Source organism: Bos taurus, chromosome 5 (assembly GCF_002263795.3).
Source record: "Bos taurus isolate L1 Dominette 01449 registration number 42190680 breed Hereford chromosome 5, ARS-UCD2.0, whole genome shotgun sequence".
NCBI lineage: Eukaryota > Metazoa > Chordata > Mammalia > Artiodactyla > Bovidae > Bos > Bos taurus.
The window spans coordinates 1,497,545-1,524,820 of NC_037332.1; the positions used below are offsets into that span (position 1 = coordinate 1,497,545).

Consider the following 27,276-nt stretch of genomic DNA (forward strand, 5'->3'; position numbering starts at 1 on the left):
GTTCAGGATTAATCCAGCTTTCCCTCCAAAGCCATGGGCACATGCTGACTGTATAGGGATTTCCCCACGTAATGACACCCATAAGCTGTTTCTCTATGAAATTAGGTAAAGGTTAAACAAAACAATAAGACAGAGGAATTTGTTTCAATTGAAAGAGTAAGAGAAAACCCCTGAAAAAACAGCTAATGAAAGAGAAATAAGCAGTTTACCAGATAAAGAATTCAAAGCGTTTTTATGAGTAATAACACAGAAAATAGAAAAAAGAACTGAAAAATACAGACTGAAATGAAAAACACACTGTAAGGAATTAATAGTAGACTGGATGATCCAGAGCACATAAATGGTCTGGAAGATAGAATAATGGAAATCATCTAACCAGAACAGCAAAAAGAAAAAAAAAGGAACAGTGTAAGGGACCACTGGGACAACATGAACTATACCAACATTTGCATTATGGGAGTCCCAGAAGGAGAAGGGGCGGAGGTTGAAAATGGATGACATTTTCCACAAAACTAGAACAGATAATCCTAAAATTAATAATGTAACTGCAGAAGACCCCCAAAATGCCAAAGTAATCTTGAGACAAAAAAAAGCTGGAGGTATTATGCTTTCTTGACTTCAGACTATACTACAAAGCTACAGTTATGGATACAGCATGGTACTGAAACAAAAACATACATAGGTCCCAGTGGGACAGAATAGAGAGCCCAGAAACAAACTCACATACTTACGGTTATTTAATCTACAACAAAGGAGGAAAGAATATATAATGCAGAAAAGATAGTCTCTTCATTAAATGGTGCTGGGAAAACTGAAGAGCTGTGTATAAAACAGATTAGAACATTTCCTCACACCGTATATAAAAGTGTAAACTAAAAATGGATTAAATACCTAAATGTGAGGCGTGAAACCATAAAATTCCTAGAAGAGAACTTAGGCAAGGTACTCTGACGTAAATCATAGCTTTGTTTTTTTTGGATTTGTCTCCTAAGGCAAAGGAAACTAAAGCAAAAGTAACCAAATGGAACTAATAAAAACTTAAAAGCTATTTCACGGCAAAAGAAAACCATTGACAAAATGAAAGCCTGTTTCTGGATGGGAGAAAATATTTGTAAATGATAGGACCTTTAAGTGGTTAGCACCCAAAAATACATAAACGGCTCAAAAAAATCAATTAAAAAATAGACAGAAGACCTGAATAGATACTTTCCGACGAAGACATCCAGTGGCCAACAGGCACATGGGAAGATGCTCAGCAGTACTAACCAGTGGAGAAATGCAAATCAAAACCACAGATGTTACCTCATACCTGACAGAAGGCTATCACTTAAAAAGACAGATAACTAATGTTGGTGATGTGATTAAAAAGGAATCCTTGTACATTTTTGATGGGAAATGTAAGTTGGTGCAGCCACTATAAAAAACAGTATGGAGGGCCTTCAGAATACTAAAAATAGAACTACCATTCAGTTCAGTCCAGTCGCTCAGTCGTGTCCAACTCTTAGTGACCCCATGAATTGCAGCACGCCAGGCCTCCCTGTCCATCACCAACTCCCGGAGTCCACCCAAACTCATGTCCATCGAGTCGGTGATCCCATCCAGCCATCTCATCCTCTGTCGTCCCTTTCTCCTCCTAGTCCCCGTCCCTCCCAGCATCAGAGTCTTTTCCAATGAGTCAACTCTTCGCATGAGGTGGCCAAAGTATTGGAGTTTCAGCTTCAGCATCAGTCCTTCCAAAGAACACCCAGGACTGATTGCCTTAGAATGGACTGGTTGGATCTCCTTGCAGTCCAAGGGACTCTCAAGAGTCTTCTCCAACACCACAGTTCAAAAGCATCAATTCTTCGGTGCTCAGCTTTCTTCACAGTCCAACTCTCACATCCATACATGACCACTAGAAAAACCATAGCCTTGACTAGACGGACCTTTGTTGGCAAAGTAGTATCTCTGCTTTTGAATATGCTATCTAGGTTGGTCATAACTTTTCTTCCAAGGAGTAAGTGTCTTTTAATTTCATGGTTGCAGTCACCGTCTGCAGTGATTTTGGAGCCCCCAAAAATAAAGTCTGGCACTGTTTCCACATCTATTTCCCATGAAGTGATGGGACCAGATGCCATGATCTTCGTTTTCTGAATGTTGAGCTTTAAGCCAACTTTTTCACTGTCCTTTTGCACTTTCATCAAGAGGCTCTTTAGTTCCTCTTTGCTTTCCTCCATAAGGGTGGTGTCATCTGCTTATCTGAGGTTATTGATATTTCTCCCAGCAATCTTGATTCCAGCTTGTGCTTCTTCCAGCCCAGCATTTCTCATGATGTACTCTGCATAGAAGTTAAATAAGCAGGGTGACAATATACAGCCCTGACGTACTCCTTTTCCTATTAGGAACCAGTCTGTTCCATGTCCAGTTCTAACTGGCTTCCTGACCTGCATATAGGTTTCTCAAGAGGCAGGTCAGGTGGTCTGGTATTCCCATCTGTTTCAGAATGTTCCACAGTTTATTGTGATCCACACAGTTAAAGGCTTTGACATAGTCAGTAAAGCAGAAATGGATGTTTTTCTGGAACTCTCTTGCTTTTTCGATGATCCAGCGGGTGTTGGCAATTTGATCTCTGGTTCCTCTGCCTTTTCTAAAACCAGCTTGAACATCTGGAAGTTCATAGGTCTTGTATTGCTGAAGCCTGGCTTGGAAAATTTTGAGCATTACTTTACTAGCGTGTGAGATGAGTGTAATTATGTGATAGTTTGAGCATTACTTGGCATTGCCTTTCTTTGGGATTAGAATGAAAACTGACCTTACTCAGCCATAAAAAAAGAATGAATTTCTCCCATTTGCAATGGTGCGGGTGGACCTAGAGAGTATTATGTATGGTCAAATAAGAGAAAGATGAAAGATGAATAATCTATTACCAGTTATATATGAAATATAAAAAAATACAGTGAACCAAATGTATATGAGAAAACAGAAACGGAATAATAGATGTAGAAAACAAACTCGTGGTTATCAGTGGGAAGAGGGAAGAGGGATGGGCCAAGATAGGAGTACGGTGTTAAGAGATACACACTACTATGCATAAGATAGATAAGCAAAAGGATATACTGTACAGTACAGAGAAATGTGGCTGTTATTCTGTAGTAATTTTAAATGGAGTATAATATATAAAAATAGTATCACTATGTTACATACTGAAACTAATACTGTAAGTCAATTATAGTTTAAAAAAAGAAATCAGAATGGAAAATGTTTTAAAATGTGTTTAATATTTTTGGTTGTCTCTTCCAATAGGAATATGAGTGCAGCCAGTATAAGTACTAATATATTTTGAGTTCCAAAAATGAATTAAAGAAATGTTTAACTTTATTTGCTTGTTAATTTCATTAAAAAATGATCGTATTCCTCCTTACAGAAATACCTTGTTTATTATAGAAAAATTAGAAACTATAGATGAGCCTAAGAGAATGAGATAAAAATCTTGTTTCTGTCATTCAAAGAAAACAGCAATGGTTAAGAGGCTTTGGCTTACATCCTTCAAGACCTTCTTTAAATATACATATATTTTATTTTTTAATCAAATAAATGACTCCAGATAGTAAATCTTTATCAGTATTTAAGAACTGCATAACTTCATCTGGGAATATTTATTCTCTGAAGAAGAGATACTTGATAGAATTTTACATTAAAAGAATTACTTTTACCAAATAGTTACTGGATTGTCTGGCTCTTATGATAAAGGCCAGGTTGGTATAAGTTACTGAAGGTGTGTAGTTACTGTTACACATGTTTACCTGAAAAGTTCAGTTCATAACTTCCATTTTACAGATAAAGAAAACTGAAGCATTGAGAGCATAAATGTCATGTAGTTAATAAGAGCAGTACCCAGTTTTAACGCTTACTGTTTGTTGCCTGGCCTCTATATAATTTTAGGATAGTTTTTGATAGTAGTGAAACTTGTAAAATTCTTATATTTGGTTTTGTGTATCTGTAAGCTTTATAAATAAAGATTTGAGGGATGCTTTTGACCACCATGATCATCACTATCATCCCATGAAAGAAAAATTTCTCTAAATCATAGGAATCCCAGCATAAAAGACTGATTTGGCAGCTTTTGTATACATAAACACAAATGCTGAGATCTTTGTTTGATTGAAAAAAATCTTTATTTTCCTGAAAAGTAAATTAGACCAGAGGAAACCACATCCTTCCTGTGGTTAAGACAAAAGTTTGGAAATCTTGAGGAATGGGGTTATCTGAAGTTTCCACCTGAAGCCTCCTGCTATTTTCTGTTTCAGTAGGAAAACGATAATGTACTCTTCCTTCCTGCTTAGAAACATTGGGAGTGAAAGGGATCTTAGAGAAAAACGAACCCAGTGTTTTAAGCCCTTTCCTTCCACATGCCGTCCTTTCTTCCCTTTGTCAAGCAGCAGCAGTGATGACTGATCTTCTCACTCTTTCCTGTGTCCTGTTTTCAGTTTCCATGAAATTGAAAGAAAAATTTAGATGTTTTAAATGCCTGTTACGTAATTTGAATTGAGACAAAATTTACTGTAATTTTCTCATTTTTAGCAGATAATGAAATGGAAGCTCAGAAAAGGTTAGTAAATTATCTTAAGTCATCTATCTGGATCGTTGCATAGCATAGACTCTTTCCTAATCAGATCTTTCAACTATACTGTGCTTTTTACAAATACAAGTATATAATGCATTCGTTTAAAAGCATTTTTTTTCCTGTCATACCTTTTCCCAAAAATATTCCTTAGGACTTTAGAAAAAATTACCAAAAGCTCTTTGTTGTTGTTTGGTATAAATTTTCTGTAAGTATTATTTTTAAATGTACTCCTTTTTGTTGCACTGGGCCTTCGGTGCTGCGCGTGGGCTCTTTCTAGTTGTGCGGAGTGGGGCTCTTCTCTGTTGTTGGGTGTGGGCTTCTCACCGTGCTGGCTTGTCTGGTTGCCGAGTACAGGCTCTAGGTGGACGGGCTTCCGTAGTTGCGGCTCTCGGGCTTTAGAGCGTGAACTCAGTAGATGTGGCACAGAGCAGCTCAGCTGCTCTGTGGCATGTGCGATCCTCCTGGACCAGAGATCGAACCTGTGTTCCTGCGAACCTGTGTTCCTGAATTGGAAAGCGGATTCATAACCACTTGACCACCAGGGAAGCCCTGAATTCTCTGTATTAAAAAAAAAAATGCAGATAAGCTGTAGGCCTTGTGGATCATGGCAAGAAGGTGACTTTTATTTTAAATATGAAGAGGAACTGTTGAAGTATTTGAAGTAAAACCCTATTTATATTTTAAAGTCATTTTCTCTGCTGTATGTAAATTGGATTGAATCAAGATAAGAGTAGGAACAAAGAGACCACTTAGTAGGAATGACTCCAAAACAAGAGATGGTGGTGGTGGAGATGTAGAGAGGTAGATTGATACAGGTTATATTTTGTGATAAAATTGGTAAGACTTTGTGAGAAATGAGGGATGGGACTGTGTTTCTTGGCTTGAGAAATTGATCATTTGGTGGTGCTACTTACTGAGATGCATGGAGTATCAGTTCAGTTCAGTCACTCAGTGGTGTCCGACTCTGATCCCATGGACTGCAGCACGCCAGGCTTCCCTGTCCATCACCAACTCCCAGAGCTTACTCAGACTCATGTCCATTGAGTTGGTGATGCCATCCGTCTCATCCTCTGTCGTCCCCTTCTCCTCCCACCTTCAATCTTTCCCAGCATCAGGGTCTTTTCAAATGAGTCACCTCTTTGCATCAGGTGGCCAAAAAAGTATTGGAGTTTCAGCTTCAACATCAATCCTTCCAATGAATACCCAGGACTGATCTCCTTTAAGATAGACTGGTTGGATCTCCTTGCAGTCCAAGAGACTCTCAAGAGTCTTCTCCAACACCACAGTTCTTTGGCTTGCAGCTTTCTTTATAGTCCAACCCTCACATCCATACATGACTACTGGAAAAACCATAGCTTTGACTAGACAGACCTTTGTTGGCAAAGTATAGTGTTGTTGTTGGCATGGAGTATAGTGAAATTGAATTAGATGTTACATATATATCTTAAGGTAGGACATACAAATGGAATGTCAAGTGGCAGTAATCTGCAGTAGTCTGGATAGGTTATATAAATTTGGTTATTGTTAATGTAAATATCCATGGTAATGGAAGATATCGCCTAGGGAAAAAAGAGAGGCAGGAATACGAGTCTTTAGAGCATTGTTTCCTAACTTTGACTGCATGTTAGAATCACCAGGGGTCTTTTTAGAAATCATATTATTTTAGACAATCATATATTCATTCATTTAATAAATATCTACTTAGTGCCTATTACTAGCATGTGAGATGAGTGCAATTATGGGGTAGTTTCAGCATTCTTTGGCATTGCCTTTCTTTGGGATTGAAATGAAAACTGACCATTCCCAGTCCTGTGGCTACTGCTGAGTTTTCCAAATTTGCTGACATATTGAGTGCAGCACTTTCACAGCATCATCTTTCAGGATTTGAAAGAGCTCAACTGGAATTCCATCACCTCCAGTAGCTTTGTTCTTAGTGATGCTTCCTAAGGCCCACTTGACTTCACATTCCAGGATGTCTTAGGTGAGTGATCACACCATCGTGATTATCTGGGTCATGAAGATCTTTTTTGTACAGTTCTTCTGTGTATTCTTGCCACCTCTTCTTAATATCTTCTGCTTCTGTTAGGTCCATACCATTTCTGTCCATTATTGAACCCATCTTTGCATGAAATGTTCCCTTGGTATCTCTAATTTTCTTGAAGAGATCTCTAGTCTTTCCCATTCTGTTGTTTTCCTCTATTTCTTTGCATTGATCGCTGAGGAAGGCTTTCTTATATCTCCTTGCTATTCTTTGGAACTCTGCATTCAGATGCTTATATCTTTAGTAAGTACCAAATCTCCAAAGTGGATATATTAGGTGTGGAATTCAGGGGAGAGCTATGGGCTGGGGATAGAAATTTAGAGATCATCAACATATCGATTGGAGAAGGCAATGGCACCCCACTCCAGTACTCTTGCCTGGAAAATCCCATGGACGGAAGAGCCTGGTAGGCTGCAGTCCATGGGGTAGCTAAGAGTCGGCCCCGACTGAGAGACTTCACTTTCACTTTTCACTTTCATGCTTTGGAGAAGGAAATGGCAACCCACTCCAGTGTTCTTGCCTGGAGAATCCCAGGGACGGGGGAGCCTGATGGGCTGCCATCTTTGGGGTTGCACAGAGTCGGGCACAACTGAAGTGACTTAGCAGCAGCAGCAACATACTGTTGGTAGGAGACTAGATGAAATTACCAAGGGTGTGGATGCATTTAGAGAAGAAGGGGTCTGATAACAGCCCTGAGGCACTTTAATTTGTAGAGAAGGTTGCTCAGTCGTGTCTGACTGTTTGTGACCCCATGGACTGCACAGTTATGTAGAGTCTTACCAAGACTGCCTCTTGTTAAGTACGTGATTGAAGAAAAGTGAGAGAGTTAGTTGCTCAGTTGTGTCTGACTCTCTGCCATCCCATGGACTGTAGCCCGCCAGGCTCCTCTCTCCGTGAAATTCTCCAGCCCAGAGTAATGGAGTGTGTAGCCATTCCCTTCTCCAGGGGATCTTCTCAACCCAGGGATCGAACCCAGTTCTCCCACATTGCAGGCGGGTTCTTTACCAGTGGAGCCACCAGGGAACAATTAGGAGAAATCAGTAAAAGAGGGTGAGAAAACAATCAGAGAAAAAGGAGAGAAGACGTGAGAATTTGTCCTGAGGTTAGCTGAAAGCGTTTCAAGAAGGAGTGACTGGGATGTTAAGTAAGATGAAAACTTGGATTGACTGTTGAGCAGAGTGATAAAGAGATCCCTAACAATTTTGATGGAAAAGGAATTTTGGTGGAGTGGTGGATGTGACAGCCTGATTGGAGGTGAGTTCCAGAGGAAATGGGAAGAGAGGACATGGAGACAATATATACAGTTCTTTCAGGAAGTTTTGCTGTAACCAGAATAAATGGGGCCGCAATTAGAGGGAAGAGTGAGGTTAAGAAAGATTTTTATGATGATAGAAGCAACTGTATGGTTGAAAGCCGGATGAAACTAGAGAAGGAAGCAAGAATTAACTGGGACCCTATCTTTGAGTAGCCAATAGGGCATGGCTTTTATGCACAAGAGGAGGCATTTAGTTGTAACTACAATCACGGAAGCTTTGTAGCAATATGATAGAGGAGGAAGACAGAGGCTGCTGTGTGGTTATAGTAGTAGGAATCTATGGAGTTCTCTTCAGATAACTTTCATTTTCTCAGAGATAGGAAGCAAGATCCTCAGAGATAAGGTGTAGGGGGAGGATAACATACTGGCGGCTTGGGAGAGGAGAAGATGTAAAATAATACAAAAAGAAAGGGAGCGCATGAGAGAAATAGAGTATGATTGCCAGGCAGGGTCCGCTCGACGCTGGTAACGATGAATGTAAAACGGAGCAATCTGCGTAGTTGCGCTTTTCTTCAGTCTTCGCTGCATCAAGTTAGAGAGTTGGATTTAATGAGGACTTTAAAAAAAAATTCAGTGCTCATTTTCTTTCTAGAAACACTTCCCTTGTATCATTTTTGATACCTTTTTGTTTTCTGCCTGGCATGTCTACTAAATACACAAGAGGAACGAAATACAGATAGTTCTTGAGGGCACAAATAATTTTTTACTGTGTTTAAAAACCTGTAAGGGAAGAAATTCTATGTTGGCATTATGACTATGTAAATTGCACTTGAGTTAATAAAAATAACTTACCATGTGCCTCTTTATCAACCATGATACGAGAATGAAAGCTGTTTTTAAATGAAATTTGACATTTATAGCATGATTTGTTTGGTGTTGCTTTTCCTTGTTTGAACGTGTGTTCACAGTGTTCTATAGATAGGTGCTTATATTTATTGAATCAAGTGTAGTATCTTTTAGCAGAAAGCTAGACTATTGTCCTTATGATTTTTTAAACACTCTTACAGAATCTAAATTCATGCTATGTTAGATTCTGCTTTGTTGTAAAATACCTCCTCATCTCTTCACAACAGTTAATTGAGAATGTTTTCAGATTATTCCATTTACTGGGGCAGGGATGGGGAAGAGAACAGTTATAACTTTTAAACAAAACTGATTATAAAGTAGGTTAATCACTGTAAATTTCTTTACGTTATTTTTTCTTAATTTACTGAGGGATTCAAGTTTGAGGAATGCCTTTTTAATTGTGTTTCACAGCAGTATGCATCTAGTAGGTAGTTGAGATACACTCCTGGTGATGTTCCCAGATCTTTTTTTAGTGTCTTAAAATCATTTCCAGAAAAATGGATTTTCATTTTTTCAGAATTAAAATAGATTGCTCATATAAACTGAATAATGTATATATGAGAATACGGAAGTAGTTTGTCCTAAAGATGATTACGGAACATGACAAAGAAATTGATAATACTTCTTATAATGAATGAAGCAATTATGAAAACAAATCTCTTTGATTACACTTGGCTGCATATTAACTTTTTTCATTACTGTTTTCGAATACTATTGCCTATCACATGTATTCATGATTGGCATTTTTATTGCTAACTAATGTGAACTGTTACTACTTGGTGTTGGTTTTAATTAATTAAAAATATTTCCTGCTATTCAATTGAAAGGTTTCTGTTTAGATAAAAATTGAAAAATATTTTAAAATATACCCAAGAGGAGGTGGACTGACTTGGGAAAAAAATTTCAAAATGTTAGCTTTATTGCTTATCTGAAATGGAATTTGATGAACTTTTTCGTTAAGTAAAAGCTTAGTAAGAGAGTAAAATTAATAAGAAAAATAACTACTTGTATGATATGAGCTTTATAAAAATCTGTTATTCTAAAAGTTTTCAAATATGTGATTTTCTTTCTCAGAAAAAGATGTTAACAGAACAGATCGAACAAACAAGTTTTATGAAGGCCAAGATAATCCAGGGTTGATTTTGCTTCATGACATTTTGATGACCTACTGTATGTATGATTTTGATTTAGGTAAGTTCTCCTCTGATACCTTCATTTAAAAATGTATGTTTAATTTAGAATTTAAATTTTTTAAGCTGCTAGACGTATGTAAGAAGCTCTGTGACCTAGTTTTTATAGGGGTTGTTCTCCTGGGGGCTGGAAACTTAAAAGGCTGTGGTTCCCAGACCATGCTGCAGAGAGCACTGGGCCGCTACAGCAGGCTGACGGGACCAGTGTCGGGTGTTCTCCATGTGTGAGGGAGACAGAGGGACATCTGTAGGACGCTGCCCTAACTACTAGCTGGAGTTGTTCCGGGTTTCAGCGCTAGATCACCACATTCCTTCCTTCTGATGAAGTTGTGTTTACAAAGGAGAGTTTTTGACTTTGCTGTGATAAGCAAGTACTGTGAGAAAACAGATGAGGATGGTGGCATCCAATTGGATTCCAAAGTTTGAGATGTAGTGTGGTGTCCAACAGGTCCTAAAGTTCATAGGATATACATATTTATTTAGTCATTTGCTGCTGCTACTGCTAAGTCACTTCAGTCGTGTCCGACTCTGTTCGACCCCATAGACGGCAGCCCACCAGGCTCCCCTGTCCCTGGGATTCTCCAGGCAAGAATACTGGAGTGGGTTGCCATTTCCTTCTCCAACGCATGAAAGTGAAAAGTTAAAGTGAAGTCGCTCAGTCATGCCCGACTCTTAGCGACCCCATGGACTGGAGCCTACCAGGCTCCTCCGTCCATGGGATTTTCCAGGCAAGAGTACTGGAGTGGGGTGCCATTGCCTTCTCCGTTAGTTGTTTGGATATGTTTAATAAATGGAAATGTTATTAATATTTTTGAACCTGGGATGCCTTGGAAAAAAATTCCTGAGGCGTACTGTGACCTGAGAAAGTTTGGAAACCTTTTTTTGATAGACTTTCTCCCTTGTGAAGAAAAATGCTGATTTGATAGCATAGATAAGAGGTGCAGATAATTACCTAGGGCGTGTGAAACTTTACTCTTTTTTCTTGGTTAGTCTGCTTTCTACCAGGAATGGGTTGGAAAGATTGGGGCTGGAGGTTGGATTGGGGCATTGCATGGGGAAAGGGATGCTAAGGGCTAGAAAACCTGAGGAAACAGTATTTTAAGGGACGAGAGGATTTGAACTGTTTCTTTAAGGGATCAACAAACTCGTAAGCATCCACCTTTAAGTGAGTATAAAGAGTGGACAAGTTTCTCAGTTACCTACTGATGTTAGTGACTCCCAAGTAGAGGATAGTGAGGGTAGCTGTTTCCAGATTACCTTAATAGAACTTAAGACTTTCTTTTGGAGAAGGCAGTTGGGTATTTGTCGTATTAAACCCAAGTGAACCTTGAACTGTGAGTATATTTTCTTCACTGTTTGTATCTATGAACCGAGAATTCTTCTTGGCTTCTTACATGTGGGTTAGGGAAAGATGTAAACCCTTGAGGATCTTGCAGCATCAGCCTCTTATGACAGTAAGTGAATATCACAGATTTCTCTTTAAAATGTGAAATGTGCCCAGTCCTGTCGGGTCACAGTTATAATGAACCCCAGATTGGATCACTGAAAATACTAGGGACTGGAATGCTTCTCAGGTGACCGAGTGTTGTCCTGCTCAATTTTGATTGTATTAGCATTCTTTTTTAAGAAGTGGATTAATAATCCCAGTTGTATGAATAAAGTTATATTGATTTAGAGAGTGACTCAGGGCTGCATAAGTAGTAAATACTGGACTGGGGGTAGAGGCCCAGCTCTTTATTTCAGGCTGGCATTTTTTAAAATATTTTTATTTATTTATTTGGCTGTTGTGGCATATGGGATCTAGTTAGCTGACCATGGATTGAACCCAGCTCCCCCCCTGCTTTGGGAACCCAGGGTCTTAGCCACTGGACCACCAGGGCATTTTCCAGGCTGCATTCTTACCTCCACATGTTCAGCACCCCGACCTATTGCCATTTCAGTTTCTGTTAACCACTGTTGGAAATAGGGCTTTTATCGTAGAGATAAAAAAGAGGCATCCTCTCCAAAGGTAATTGTGAGGTAGGGATTAATGTATATTCTCAGAAGTCGTTCCTGAGTGCTCAGTTTTTCCAGGCATTGAGTCCCAGACAGGCTATTTGGATAAATTGCTGTTTCCATTTGTCTATATTAACCCCACATTCTTAAGTTATCTGAAACATACCCAGGGATTTTATTAAGAACTCTGGCATTGAAAGAAGCCAGGGTAGTTTTCGTAAAGCCCTGGACCAAATTGCTTGCTGTTTGACATGGATTTGAAATAGCAGACAGTCACGTCTGACTCTTTGCAACTCTGTGGATTGTAGCCTGCCATATTCCTCTGTCCATGGAATTTTCTAGGCAGGAATACTAGAGAAGGTTGCCATTTCCTCATCGAGGGGTCTTGCTGACCCAGGGATTTAACCTGCATCTCTTGCGTCTCATGCATTGGGCAGGTGGATGCCCCCCACCTTCTTACTATTTACTCACAGTAAAGTAACCTGGGCTGTACTTTTGTAGTTGATTTTGTCCTATTGAGTTGTTTGGCTTCTTAGCCCACAGATGAGGTATCGGTGTGTTTGCATTTAATACAATCTCATTAGTAGTGAGGAGGAAGGCAAAAACCATCAAAAGCAGACAGAAGACAAACATTACCAAAAGCAGACAGAAGAACTCAAGGAAGAGTAGCTTTTACTTAGTGTAGATGGTACATCTAAGGTGTTTCTGTGGGAGGTACCTATTCTTTTTCTACAATGTATGTTTATAATCATAATCCTGAATAATCAACAGAAGGTTAAATTATACTCAGAATACTGTATGTAAGAAGGCAGGAGTGTGTCCAGTAGAAAAAAAATGATTTCCAACGCTTAAGATTTTTTTTTTTAAGTTTTATTCTCTAATAACTGAATAAGCTTCATTAACCTGGAAAATTGACCTATGTAAAGATGAAATCTTTTTTTCTTTAAGAATGTGTACATTAGGATGATGAGTTCATTTCTAACACCTCCCAATGGAAACAACTTTGTTATGAAAATAGGGGAACTTCTTCAGACATTGATGATTAAGATGTGCATCAGTCAGCACTAGTGCAGAGTCTGAACACCACTGAATGCTAATTTAAACAGCTTTAATCTTTCTTTAATTAAAAGGAATTTGTGCATTAATTCCACCCCCACAATTCATGACATACCCCAAAGAACATCATGTATACAATAAAATAGATTAAAAGCAACAAGAGTATGAGGAATAATTTGACTAGTTGGGTTAACTAAAACTTACAGAAGAAATATAGTACTGATCTGGTATGAAAGCTGAAGACTTAAAGGATTAAATTAGCTTCTTAGAAATTTTTATTCATTATAACTTTATAATAAAACTCGTTTTCCCCCAGAAGAAAGGTGCTTTGTAAATCTTTTGAATAGCACACTTTGAAATACTTTTATTATAGACTATAGATAGTCAGACCCAGTAAAGTGGTACTCTTTTGCACTTTGTTGAATTCAGATAAATTTCCTTCATGCTTTGATTGGTTTAGCCTTTATGTTTGTCATTGCTTTCATTGTGTCATTGCTATGTAGGAAAGTTTTGGTGATAACAGCCTAGTCTTCCTTCTAACCTACTTTTTTTCTTAAGAAAAATGTTGTATTAGCCAGGGAAAGAAAGAAAGAAAAAAAGATCGCTTATAAGATACTGGCTTATGTAATTATGGAGACTAACAGGTCCACAGTTTGCCATCTAGAAGCTGCAGACCCAGGAAAGCTAGTGGTGTAGTTTAAAGCCTTCTGAGAGCAGGAGAGCCGTGGTATAGGTCTCATTCCTGAGTCTGAAGGGATGAGAACCAGGAGCACTGAGGGCAGATAGATGTCTCAGGTCAGGCAACCAGGCAGAGAGCAGATTCAGTCTTCCTCCATTGTTTGTTCTATTCAGGCCTCAGTGGATTGGATGATGCCCACTCACATTTCTGAAAGCCATCTGCTTTAATCAGTTCACCAATTCAAGTGCTAATCTCTTCTAGAAAAACCTTTGCAGATACTCCCAGAAATAATGTTTAACCAGACATCTGGGCATCCTGTGGCTCACTCAAGTTGACATACAAGATTCATCATCACAAGTGTGTATTATTTTTTTAAAAAGCATCTGCAATAAATTTGTTTGAATGCTTACATTTAGGTATCACGTCATACGCCGTTTTTTCTAGCTCTTTTCTCTAAATGTCTTGGCTACTGCATTGCTCAGCACTGTAATAAGGGACCCAAGTTTGTGTGTGCGTGCGTGTGCACTAATGTGCATGGAGCTGTACTTTCCCACGGGGTGTAGTGCAGGCATAGTGAGGTTATGGGGATTAGGCATAGCAGCAGATGACAGGGAGTGGCTAACAGCAGACAGAACTAGACTTCTGTTTGTAGGGAGATCCCGAAGTGAACTGGGTGTCTTTATTACACTTTTAACCCAAGTTTTCTTAAGAGACTTTGGCTTACCTGCTTCCTGGGGTCATTTTTAAAGCTTTCTTCCAAAATAGGAAGAATGATGTAAAATTATGTATAATTTCTTCAGAAATATCCCCTCTCCTTTAAAAATATGCATACTGTTTTAAATGACTTCAGTGCACATAGATTTTGGTGAATGATAAGAATGTAAGTTTTGGTTCTGCAAATGAAAGCCTGTTTTCCTCAGACTGTCATTGGGGGAAAAACTTCTCTGTGTAACTTTAACAAATACACAAGTTACCAAAGTTGAATGATAATATGTATGTGAAAAGGCTTTGTAAGAGCTCTTGTCCCTTGGCTCATTCAGGTCTCTGTATTTTAAGTTTGAAATCTAATTGTAAAATAGTTAAGAAAATTGAGGATTTTTAAGACTTTTGACATGGTCTGGTGAAAAGCAAAGCTAAGACTTTCTGTTTTTTAAGGGAGAACCTGATTCTTTAACTTTCCAATTTTTCTTTTAATCAAGGGCTTTAAATTAGTCTCATGATTGAGAAACTGTAAGAGCATCAAGAGAAACATGGCTGAAATGGCAGTTTTAGATACAAAATACTGATCGGATTTAAGCCCATTTGCTAGCATTGGTTGGGTTAGAGTAACAGCAAAAGGAAAAAAAAAAGAGAAATTAAAAGAGTTAATTTTGTTGTGGTTATTTTTGTGTGGATTACCAGTGTCTGGTTGCTAAATCAGTTGGACCCCTTTTAGTTCTTATTTCACTTGGCTTATTCATGGCAGTTTGGTGGTGGTGTCTACTCTGACCTTGCAGCTTCCTTTCCCTTAACTTTTCCAACATTCTTCTCCCTTGCTTTCCGCCCCCCTTTCCTCTTGACTGTTCTTTCACAAATCTTCTTTGACTATGTTCTTTTCAGTTTGATGTTTCTCTGGGTTTCCCATCATCCCTCTTTATCATAATGCTTTTGCGCATAATTTTTTAGTATTATCCTCTCCTGATAGTGATACCTACACTGAGACACACAGCAGTTACTTATCTGCTTTGACCTCTCAAGCACCTCCCATTTCTCACCTGGTTGCTAGATTTCCTCCTCATTGTTTAAGAACATCAGTATACACAAGTTTGTGAAACCTGAAAAAGGTGTAATTTTAAGTGAGTTGGTGGAGATATGCATAGATGGATACAGAAAGTTTAGGTTTTTAGAGGTAAGATTAGTTTTTCTTGTTTTTTTTTTTTTTTTTAAGGCTATGTGCAAGGAATGAGTGACTTACTTTCACCTCTGTTATATGTGATGGAAAATGAAGTGGATGCCTTTTGGTGCTTTGCCTCCTACATGGACCAAATGGTAAGAACAGAGATTCCTTCTGTTAATCAAACTAATTTTGAATATTTTAGTTATATAATAATCTTATATAAAATAGATGTTTATATTTAGCCAGTCATGGTAGAACTTAAAAAAAATTGCTCAGTTGTTTGTTTCTTTCAAGAGGCTTGGAAATGCTGGTAATGTTTTTAATATAAAAAGTAGGTAGTAAGTGCCTATAGAATAGGAATAATCAGGATTTAATATTGGTAAATGCTTATGATCTGCAGATGGGTAATGAATCATAGAATATTGATGAAGTAGATGATTCAGTTCTTGTGAGGTAGTTTCATTTCATCTGTTTCAGAGATAAAGCTTAGTCATGCCAAGTAATATCCTTACCTTTTGTGAACATTTTAGATTTTATCATTATAGTGACTGATTTTTCTCCAGATGTTTTTGAACTATTTGTAACATTGACACTTTCTTAGTTTTTTCATAAGCATGTGATTATTAGAGTTGAACTGTCTATATACATATTATTACGAAGAACATTTTATCTATTATCATTGATATATCTTAGAGACAGAGTTCTAGGACAATAGTACACAGAGAGTATTAACAGGAAAATAAATAGAACAGTCTTCTCAAGTAATCTTTAGAAAGTGGAAGGGGAAAAAAAGCAAAGGGGCTAAGAGCAGATAAAAGCGTATGAAATCCAAAGACCTGACTACATAGGTCTCTGTACTTGTTCAAAATAAAATTAATATTCTTAATGCTGGCCCTTGATGGTCGGATATTGAAATGGCTTGCTTGTAAGGGGATAAAGATTTCAAATCTGTAATCATATGCAATGATTTCTTGTAATATAGAGTCTGGGATACAGATGTGAAACTTTTTGATTGCTTCTGTTTTTTGATGACTTCTGTTCTTCCTTTCTTGCTTGCCTGTTTTTATTTCCCCTTCTAATTTGTCTCAGTTTTATCTGTTTTCTCAAGTCTCTCCTCCATGGTTCCAACTCATCGTTACTTCGCCTAGTTCTTTTCCATACTTAATAAGATTTGATAGTTTTCAAATATTTTCTTACTATTAAAGTAATAAATATTCAAATTATATAGTCCTTTATCATGAATTAATGTTTTTGGATTATTTAGAAAGATTATTAATTGCAGTAATCTGGTAATATCATAGTTTGTCTTCCTTACCTTTTTGATTGGTTGATTTTTACCTGCCTTCTTAGTTCCATATACTTAGTTCCATAAGCGTTCTAGAAACCTGAGGCATTTGTTAAAAAGGTCTGTACAACTGATAATAATTGTATAAAAACTGTTGTTTAAACAAGTTTTCCTTGTGTTTTTGTTGTTTATCCTCTTTTCACTAGAGCTAATATGATAGAGGTCATGTCTTTGTTTAACTCGTTTTGTGATACGCTTCCAGAATTTTCCCAATGCTTGACATGAGGTGTTCAACAGAGTTTTGTAAAATAAATACATGAATATTTCCCCAGTGCTCAGTTTAGATCTCAGCTTATAGTAGGTTTTCTCAGAATTAGTACAAACGTACGGCATTTACTTTTTCTGTCGTTGTTCATTTGCTGAGTCGTGTCTGACTCTGTGACCCCATGGACTGTAGCACTCCAGATTCCTTTGGCTCCTGGAGTTTGCTCAAATTCATGTCCATTGAATCAGTGATGCTATCTAACCATCTCATTACAGAAGTAGTTTTCATAAAGAGCTAAAACTGGCATGTTCAAATATATTATCTTGTGTGCCAGATACGTATATACATGCATATGTGTGCGTGTACTTAGGCCTCAGATGTAAAGACCACTTTCTGAACATCTTTAATACACATTTCACAGTCTATTTGTCATTTTTGTGTATGGAGGTTCAAGTTCTTTGTTCTGTCTTTTTCACAGTAGATGTTGTCTGTTTGCCTTTTTCATTGACAACGGTCTGGGGATATTTCTAGTCTTTATTCTAAAAAGATTTCTTAATGTCTACTAACACCTTTTGTTTCATAATATGAAACATAACATGAAACATTTCATAATATGAAAGGGCAGTAAGTTACAATCAAAATAGTCTGCACAATTATTTCCACTGCATTGTTACTGTTTTCGTGTCCTTGAGTCTGTTCTGCTGTTTGATTCCTTCTTTTTGTTTTACAGCTTTATTTCATGTAAGTTTTTACTACTTTATGGAGGCTGAATCCAATGTCTGTAGATTCACTTTTGTTGGTATTTATTCACATCTAGTGTTGGTCTAGGCATAGACTTCTGTCTGTTACCACCATATTATAGAAGCAACTGCAAAATGATCTAATGAACTTCCTTAGAGCCAGCATTCATTTTGCCATATAGTTTTCACTTGCCCTTCCTTCTTACCCCTTTCCATATACAGTACCCATAACTGTATATATGTACATATACATATGTGTATAATGCACACATGTACATACATATGTAATGTACATACACATTTATTTATAGTTCGACTTGAAGCCCTTTGTGTATCCATTGTCGACCTCCTTTTCCTTTCTGCAGGAATAGCTACTTTTCTGAAGTTGGCTTCTATCATTTTGGGAATACTACTTTTTGTAGCAGTGGCTGTGCCACGTTGTTACTTCCAATACAATGGAAGCTTTTGGCCATGTCGCAGCAAAAATTATACTGTTAATCAAAGAGTTAGTACTGCCTTTCCCTTTTATTTTTCTGTGGGAAATGTGAAGAAACTATATCCCAAAAACTTGTGTTCATCTATTAAAGCATTTCATTCACTAATTAAACTATTCAGATCACTAAAGAGAAGCCAGTTTATTGAGAATCAGTAGCCTTAAATTTTTTTTTAACCAACTAATCTGATAGATACTTCTAATAAAGCACTATTATTGTCTCAAAGACTAAAAGAAATGTGAGAGGGAAAGGATGTTATTCTTAGGCTTTTCACAAAGATTAGGGCAGTAGTTCACCATAAAGGGGTTAGAACGTGCGGGTTAAAGGGATCATAATCATAAGAAACCTTTCATTTATTTTGGTGCCCTCCCCATCCCCAAACCTTGACTGAACTTTTGGTAGCAAATCTACTCACTTTCAGAGATTAAAACATTTAAACCACAGTAGTTCTCAAACTTTATGATCTCAGGACCTCTCCACACTCAAATATTATTGCAGATTCTAAGAGCTTTTGTTTATGTGGGTTATATCTGTTGAAGTTTGTTATGAAAAGTTCTAGGAAATTTATAAATATCTTGTTGTTTAGTTGCTAAGTTGTATCCAACTCTTGCAACCCCATGGACTATAGCCCACCAGGCTCATCTGTCCATGGGATTTTCCAGGCAAGAATAGTGGAGTGGGTTGCCATTTCCTTCACCAGAAGATCTTTCCAATCTAGGGATGGAACCTGTATCTCCTACATTGGCAGGTGGATTCTTTACCACTGAGCTACCTGGGAAGCCCAGATGTTTATTTATTTATTCATTTAAAGATAACATTCATTTAAAGATAAGATTCATTTAAAGATAAACCTTCTGAAATTTTACATACATTTTTAAAAAATGAAAAATAACTTTTATAAAACAGAATTTACTGAAAAGAGGGATTATCTTCCAGTTTTCATTTTCTTTTAATGTGTAGTATTTAGTTTAATAGGAGACAGCTGACTTTCACATCTGTTCCTGTATGCAGTCTATTGCAATATATAGCCTTTTAATAGCCTTTACAATTATGGGAGAGTTTAAAGTGCAAAATGCATAGATTGTTTTAGTATTGCTGTTGTCTTGAAAATGGTTTTGACTTCATAGATCCCTTAATGTCATCAAATCATAAGAAATTATTAGTTAATTCTTTAACACTGGACACATATTAAGGCTAAAATTAATTTTATTTCCTATGTTAATTTGAAGAAATACTTAGCAGTAAAGTGATTTGATAAAAGTCTGTATCCCAAATGTATGTTCCTTTCACCCAGGTTTCTTATTTGATATAAGAATAGTATATGAGTCAGTCTACAGCTGCTGTTGTCTGCATTATTCTTTATCTTAAAAAATTGAATAGTGGGAAAAAATAATCTTTTAGCATTTTAATTAGTTGTGATTTTATAATATAATCAATATGGTATAAGTCCAACATTTGTCCTTATTTTAATGGCACAATTATCAGTGGTTATGTATTGTAAAATATTTATTATTACTGAATATTTTTTTTTAAAGCATCAAAATTTCGAAGAGCAGATGCAAGGCATGAAGACCCAGCTTATTCAGCTAAGTACCTTACTTCGGTTGTTGGACAGTGGATTTTGCAGTTACTTAGGTGAGTTGGGTGAAACAAAGCTATACTCAGCAAATTGTGGGGTAATATGCAGAGAGAAAAAATGTAAAGACTGTATAACCCACCAGTGTTGCCTGGGTTCCTCTGAGGAATAAAACTGGGACCAAACTGTCCCCCTTGTACAGTTCGGCCTTAAAACAGTTTAATCATACTATGAAATACGAGTCATCTCTCATTTGTGAGGACTGTCCCTGGGTTGGGAAGATCTTTTGGAGGAAGAAATGGCAATCCACTACAGTATTCTTACCTGAAAAATTCCATAGACAGGAGCCTGATGGGCTACGGTCCAGAGTTGAAAAGAGTTGGGCCTGACTGAGTGACTGAACACACATACACTCTCACCCCCATATCAAAATCCGAGGAGACTCAAGTCTCTTACATAAAATGGCATAGTATTTGCGTATAGCCTATGCACATCCTCCTATATACTTTAGATCATCTCTAGATTATTTATCATACCTCACACAACATAATTGCTGTGTAAATAGTTGTAAATACAATGTAAATCCTTTTTAAATAGTTGCCAAGTACAGCAAATTCAAGCTTTGCATTTTGGAACTTCCTAGAATTTTGTTTTTCCCCCAAATATTTTCCATTCACGATTGGTTGAATCCACAGACACAGACCTGAAGAGATATGGAGAGTTAGCTGTTATTTGGTGGTTTGCTTTTAAAGAAGTTAGGCTGCAATTCTGAATCGTTTCCTTGAATTAGTAGAAGACAATTAAATTTATAGGACTTTTAAGCCCAAGATGAACAGAAAAATTTGAGTTTGAAATAGGTACCCTATTCTGAGATAATTTAAAAGGAAGTAAGGTGTTTTTGTTTTTGTTTTTTTTGTAGAGTCCCAGGACTCTGGATACCTTTATTTTTGCTTCAGATGGCTTTTAATCAGATTTAAAAGGGAATTTAGTTTTCTAGATATTCTTCGATTATGGGAGGTAAGTTCTTAAATTATTGTAAAAATGTAACACTTTTTATGGAAATAACCATTTTGTTTTTATAAACGGATTATAGTATCCTGGCTGAAATTTCTAAAGCAGTTCTGAAATTCTGATGTTTTTGGTCTCTCCTTAAAAACTATGTTGAACTGAATATGTGGTCTTGGGAGCTTTTTTCTGTAGATCATATCCTTGTGAGACTGGGGGCCAGGAGGTTTCCCAGAACCAGTTGTGTAGACCATTTGACCTTGGGATACTTTATGTGAGACTGTGCTGAATTTGGGTGTAGATTTAAATATAGTTAAGGAAGTTTTGGCAGGCCAGTCAGTTAAGATGGTACTTTATTTGTAGTCTGGAGTATTGGGAGGGAACTGACTTTTGTTCTGCTTTTTAAAGAAATTTAAGTTAGAGCAAAATACTAAGAATAATGTAACAAACATGCTACTATCTGCATTCAACGTATGTAATAATTTTGCCTTATTTACTTCTATCGATTTGGCCAAAAAGTTTGTTTGAATGAACTTTTTGGCCAATCCAGTAGTCTTTTCTCTTTCTTTCCAAGGCAAAAAATATTGAAAGATATAGCTTAGATCTTTAATCACCACCCCAAGCCCCATTACCCTTTTCCTCACTCTAGAGAGTATTCATGATCATGTTTTTGGTTTGTATCTTTTTATTCCATTTTGTACCCAAGGCAACTCATGATGAAAAGCAAGAAAGTATTATTTTCTTCTCATATATCTGTTAATTGTTAACAGATTGTAGTGCTTTCGAAATAGACTATCGGCATAATGACCATCTACTGCCTTATCTTTATAAAAGTAAAGGTGACAGAAACTTTGCCAAGGAAAGAATGGGGGAAATACTCTGTTTGAATAATAAGTAAACTTAATATGCAGTGAGTATCATGAGGCTTTTACACCTGGAGGTTGATTCCTATACTTTTGGAGGCTATGCTCCCATTAGAGAAGGTGATCCACTAACTGAAGGATCCCTGCTTTGTGGAGGAGCACTTTGTTTGAAATTAGAAGGAAAACTTACATGTTCTTGATCTAGAATTGTACTTTAAAGTTTATCAATTTCATTAAATTAGTATCTCAGCTTCTTTTTAAAAGTTTTCAATAATTGTAATAACTCCTTAATCTGTGTTTACCAAATAAATTAGGACTTTTAATGAACTCTTTGAGGTTAATTGCATTATAATTAAACTTTCAAAAATGGATTTAGTCTGAAAATGATTCTACTTGGTTTATTTTTAGTAAAAGAAGTAAGAACATTTCTGGTACTTTAATAATATTGTTTACATGAGACTTTGATCTTTCTAAAAAAGATAGTAAGTACATTAACCAGAGGAAATGAAGACTTTAAGTTTTAGGACATTGATTAGGAAGAAATGATCAAATGTTGTACACATTTGGGTATAAATTTTGGGTGGTTGATTCAGTTTTTGTCACAATTAGAGATATTCTGATTTATTATATAATATGTTGTTTTTATATTATATATATATATATTATATATATTATATAATATGTTTTAGAATATAGAGCTACCTCTGGATGTTTTTGATTCCATGTAGTGTATAATTTTTATTCCTATGATGTAGCTTTTCCCTCCACCCCCAGAGACTGAAGATGATTTAAAAATGAAAAACTGAAGGTTCAGAAAAATATTGAAAATACCTCTAACCCTTACACCTTAGCCATTTATAGTATTGATTAGGCTCAGTGCTAACTGTAGTCACCTAAAGAGATGTGTTTGAAATTCATCATAATTCATTTATTGTTTGTGGGTAAAAAGGTAAGACTTTCATTCCCCACACCTCATTTCTTAAGTAGAAAAAGAATGAACTACTCCATCTAGGCAACTTCTGCTTTGCATAGAAGTCACTCAGAATTGAGCATCATATCTATGAAGAAAATATTTTAGAATTGATAGAGTTTACTAAATATGTGTTCTGTTTTCTATAGGTAATGTGGACTGAACTACCATGTAAAAATTTCCATCTTCTTCTCTGTTGTGCTATTCTGGAGTCAGAAAAACAACAAATAATGGAAAAACATTATGGCTTTAATGAAATACTTAAGGTAGTTTTTTAATTTAGATTTTAATATTTTGACTCTTTCCTCTTTTTGTTGGAAAACAAACATTTCCTTGGAGTGTTGTTGAATCTCTTGAGTGACTTAAAATTTTATCAGTAGTAATCAATACTAGGACCAGTTCTCTGAGAATGACAGTTCAGCAAGTTGAACATGTTGGCCAATTATTTTTTTTCCTTGCTAATTAGAGAAACAAAGTCAACAAATGCTCTTTTATGTTGTTTACTTTTCTAAACAAAGTAATACTTTTGCTTATAACTTTGAGATAGTAAACTTGGGACAGCTGCTGGATTTAATGTTCCATAAGCTTATTATTAATAGCTGTTCCTTAGCTTTAAAACTTGAAATGATCTAATGAGGGATATATTAAATTACCTGTTTACTTGTAGTCTGAGGGTATTTTGTTTTGAGGATTTTATCTGCAGTGTAATATAACTAGTATGACACCACCCTTATGGAAGAAAGCTATGAAGAACTAAGGAGCCTCTTGATGAAAGTAAAAGAGGAGAGTGAAAAAGTTGGCTAAAATTCAACATTCAGAAAACTAAGATCATGGCATCTGGTCCCATCACGTCATAGCAAATAGATGGGGAAGCTGGCTGACTTTATTTTTTGGGGCTTGAAAATCACTGCAGATGGTGACTGCAGCCATGAAATTAAAAGACGCTTGCTCCTTGGAAGAAAAGTTATGACCAACCTAGACAGCTTATTAAAAAGCAGAGACATTACTTTGCCAGTTAAGGTCCATCTAGTCAAAGCTATGATTTTTCCAGTAGTCATGTATGGATGTGAGAGTTGGACTATAAAGAAAGCTGAGCACCAAAGAATTGATGCTTTTGAACTGTGGTGTTGGAGAAGACTCTTGAGAGTCCCTTGGACTGCAGGGAGATCCAACCAGTCCATCCTAAAGGAGATCAGTCCTGGGTGTTCATTGGAAGGACTGATGTTGACGTTGAAAGTCCAATACTTTGGCCACCTGATGCGAAGTACTGACTCATTAGAAAAGACCCTGATGCTGGGAAAGATTGAAGGAGGGAGGAGAAGGGGATGACAGAGGATGAGATGGTTGGATGGCATCACCAACTCAATGGACATGAGTTTGAGTCAACTCTAGGAGTTGGTGATGGACAGGGAAGCTTGGCATGCTGTAGTTCATGGGGTTGCAGAGTCAGACATGACTGAGCAACTGAACTGAACTGACTGAATATAACTAGTAATAAATTGTGTAATAGAGTATAATAGTGTTTCAGTTTCAATTATTTTATTGATTTATTCTAGCATATCAATGAATTGTCCATGAAAATTGATGTGGAAGATGTATTATGCAAGGCAGAAGCAATTTCACTACAGATGGTAAAATGCAAGGTATACAGTATTTTAAGTAACGGAAAGATTTTTTTGTCTATGATTTTGGTGGATTGAGGTCATAAAATTTTTCTTTTTAAAAGAAGTTAAATTAGTAAGTTGATGGCAGACACAAAGTATTGGCTAACATTTGTTTACCATTATAGATTTACAGCACTTAATTGAAAACAATTGAATAATTATGCTAGGAGACAAACAGTAATAAGACGGAATGATAAAAGTAATGAAAACACTTTGGCAACAACAAGAGGCTGTAGAAGCATTGATATATTATCAAATTAGTGAACACAGAATAGGACCTCATATTAAATATATAATGTCTTCAAGTAAAGACAGATGCTAATCAGAAATAATTAAATGAATATTATTTGGTCAGTGTTATTACATTTATATCAGTCAAGCTCTTAATTATCTCTAAAAACAAGGCAAGTTTGAGGTGTTATGTCCTGAATTTAAACCAAAGTATTATACTTTTGGTGTATTTTGGTTTTCAGATTTTTAAGAGAATTCTTATTTAGTCTTTGTGTCATTTGTTCATGGTTCCAAATATTTATTTTGGCTCAGTTTTTTTCTTTACAATTGTATGTATTTATATACTTACGGCTGCACTGGGACTTCATTGCTGCCTGGGCTTTTCTGGTTGAGGACAGTGGCAGCTGCTCTTCCTTGCGGCTCGCAGGCTCCTCCCTGCAGGGGCTCCTCTGTTGGGGAGCTCAGGCTCTCGGACTTCTGTGGCTGCAGCACATGGGCTCGGTAATTGAGGCTCCCGGGCTCAGTACTTGAGGCGCACAGGCTTAGTTGCTCCATGGCATCTGGATCAGGGATCGAATCCGTGTCTTCTACATTGGCAGGTGGATTATTTACCACTGAAGCAGCAGGGAAGCCCTATTTTAGTTCACTTATTTGATGGCTATTCTGTTAAAAACTTGTCAGTGCTACTTTTCAAGTTTAAGGAATGTTTGTGTATTGAGGGAAAAGAATGAAAGAGAATGAAATAAATGCAAAATGTTAGAAAACAGTATGTTTGTGGGAGTGGTGGGGTGGGGGTAGAGTGGGGAGTGGCTAATTAAGAATAGAAGATCAGAAAACCACTTACTAAAAAGAGTGATTTGGATTTCATTTCGAGTGGAGAAGGAAGGTCTGAGAAGGTGCATAACAATTGCACTGTTAGAACAAATGTTTGATGATATCTTAAAAAGTAAGTGTTAATTTGTGATTACTTTTCCTCAATGGTGAATGATGATTTTATATTTGGTTCTTCTTCTTCAGGAGTTGCCACAAGCAGTTTGTGAGATCCTGGGGCTTCAGGATAGTGAAGTTACAACACCGGATTCAGACAATGGGGAAGATGAAAATACTGGCATGACTATTTGTCCTGCATCTGCATTTCAGAGTAACTTGTTACCTGTCCTTACTGCCAGTGGAGGCAGAGATGACAACCCAACAGAGATATCCATGTCCCCGAATGTCAGCAGATTAACACCTGCATGATCATTCTTTGAAGAGACACTTTGTTACAACTCTTTTTCAAGTACTTGAAAGGTGGAAATTTGAAATCTTGGTATTGATCATGCTTTAAGGTTTATGGAAAGAATGTGTACTGATGTTCTTGCATTAAAGCTTTACAGAGATTTAAACTAATTATTTTTGTAGTTACTTCTACCAAATAGCCTTTCCTTTTCAATAACATTCCTTAGTATTTTTTATAGCTAAGTACATTGTATTTTCTTGCTGATGAACTGGAATTGGAAAAATAGTACAAGTGGATGAGTTGGAAATTATGCACTTTGAAAACATTCACTTTGTTTACTCCAAGTTTAGCAGGTTTGGATTTGATGAAATGCTGAGCCTTTCTATAGCTTTCTAAGCTGAGAAGTAGACTGTGGCCCAGTGATGAAATGAAAGAATTTATTTTTCTCTCTTGTTTACAAAAATACTTAGCTTAAATATTTACACTGGTTGAATGTGATTTAAATTGGACATTTTCATCAATGCAATTTAATGTGTAGATAAAGAGCTATTTCAACCATAATAAGTGGATTGGCAGTATATTTTTTACATTGAACTTTTCTTCACTTGTATATAAAGACTGTATAAGTACTTATTTATGAGTATAAGAAAGGATAGGCATATTTTCTTTAACTGAATAAACTTGACTATTGATTTATATAACCTGATTTCACAAAGTAAATACATAGCTTCAGTATGAGATCTTTTTCAAAGCTATTTTCTTAACCAAACATTTATTTCAGGAGACTACATTCAACCCCATACCTGGTGTAATTTTCAAGTTAATTGCTTATAGTCTCATTTTACTAATAATGTTTACTATCTTTCCTAATAATGCATTAACTGATTAATCAGGTCTTTAAATTTTTATGAAATACTCTTTACCAAAAGCTTACGTCAAAAATTTCACTATACTATAACGAGTCTCAAAATAATGCTCTTTTGTATATGAATGAAGCTGTTGTTTTTACCATGCAGTGTTGCATGATTTAAGTTATGTGTAATGAACATAACTGATTCCATTTTAATTGTAATTTGTTTACTTCTGTACATATCATTAAAATAAATCTGAAGTTGAAATGGTGTTTTCAGTTAAATTGCACTTGGAAATAATCTGCTGGTTCTTCATCAGAAAAAGAAAACCCTAAGATAGACCCTAGTGCATCTTGTATTTTTATATGATTGAAACAGTCATTTGAATGAGTTGTGGAAAGAAGTGAGAAACATGACTCTTTTATAAAGAAACTTTTTATTAGCATGAAATTGAGTATAGTATTGCCTTGGAGGATACAATTATCTGAATCAGTAAAGCAACTTCCTACAAG

At 36.5% G+C, this 27,276-nt stretch overlaps 1 protein-coding gene across 2 annotated transcripts in view; it reads left to right on the forward strand.

Moving 5' to 3' along the window:
* TBC1D15 (TBC1 domain family member 15) overlaps nt 1-27,031 on the forward strand; it is a 74,377-nt gene extending 47,346 nt beyond the window's left edge. For both annotated transcript variants that reach the window (XM_005206017.5, XM_002687169.7), the window contains 7 exons: nt 9,880-9,996; nt 15,653-15,753; nt 19,921-20,020; nt 20,881-20,978; nt 22,949-23,065; nt 24,356-24,442; nt 25,712-27,031. In XM_005206017.5, coding sequence (XP_005206074.1) covers nt 9,880-9,996; nt 15,653-15,753; nt 19,921-20,020; nt 20,881-20,978; nt 22,949-23,065; nt 24,356-24,442; nt 25,712-25,933 — 842 coding nt within the window. In that variant the 3' untranslated portion in view covers nt 25,934-27,031. The remainder of the gene's footprint in view (nt 1-9,879; nt 9,997-15,652; nt 15,754-19,920; nt 20,021-20,880; nt 20,979-22,948; nt 23,066-24,355; nt 24,443-25,711) is intronic.
* The last annotated feature ends 245 nt before the right edge of the window (nt 27,032-27,276 follow it).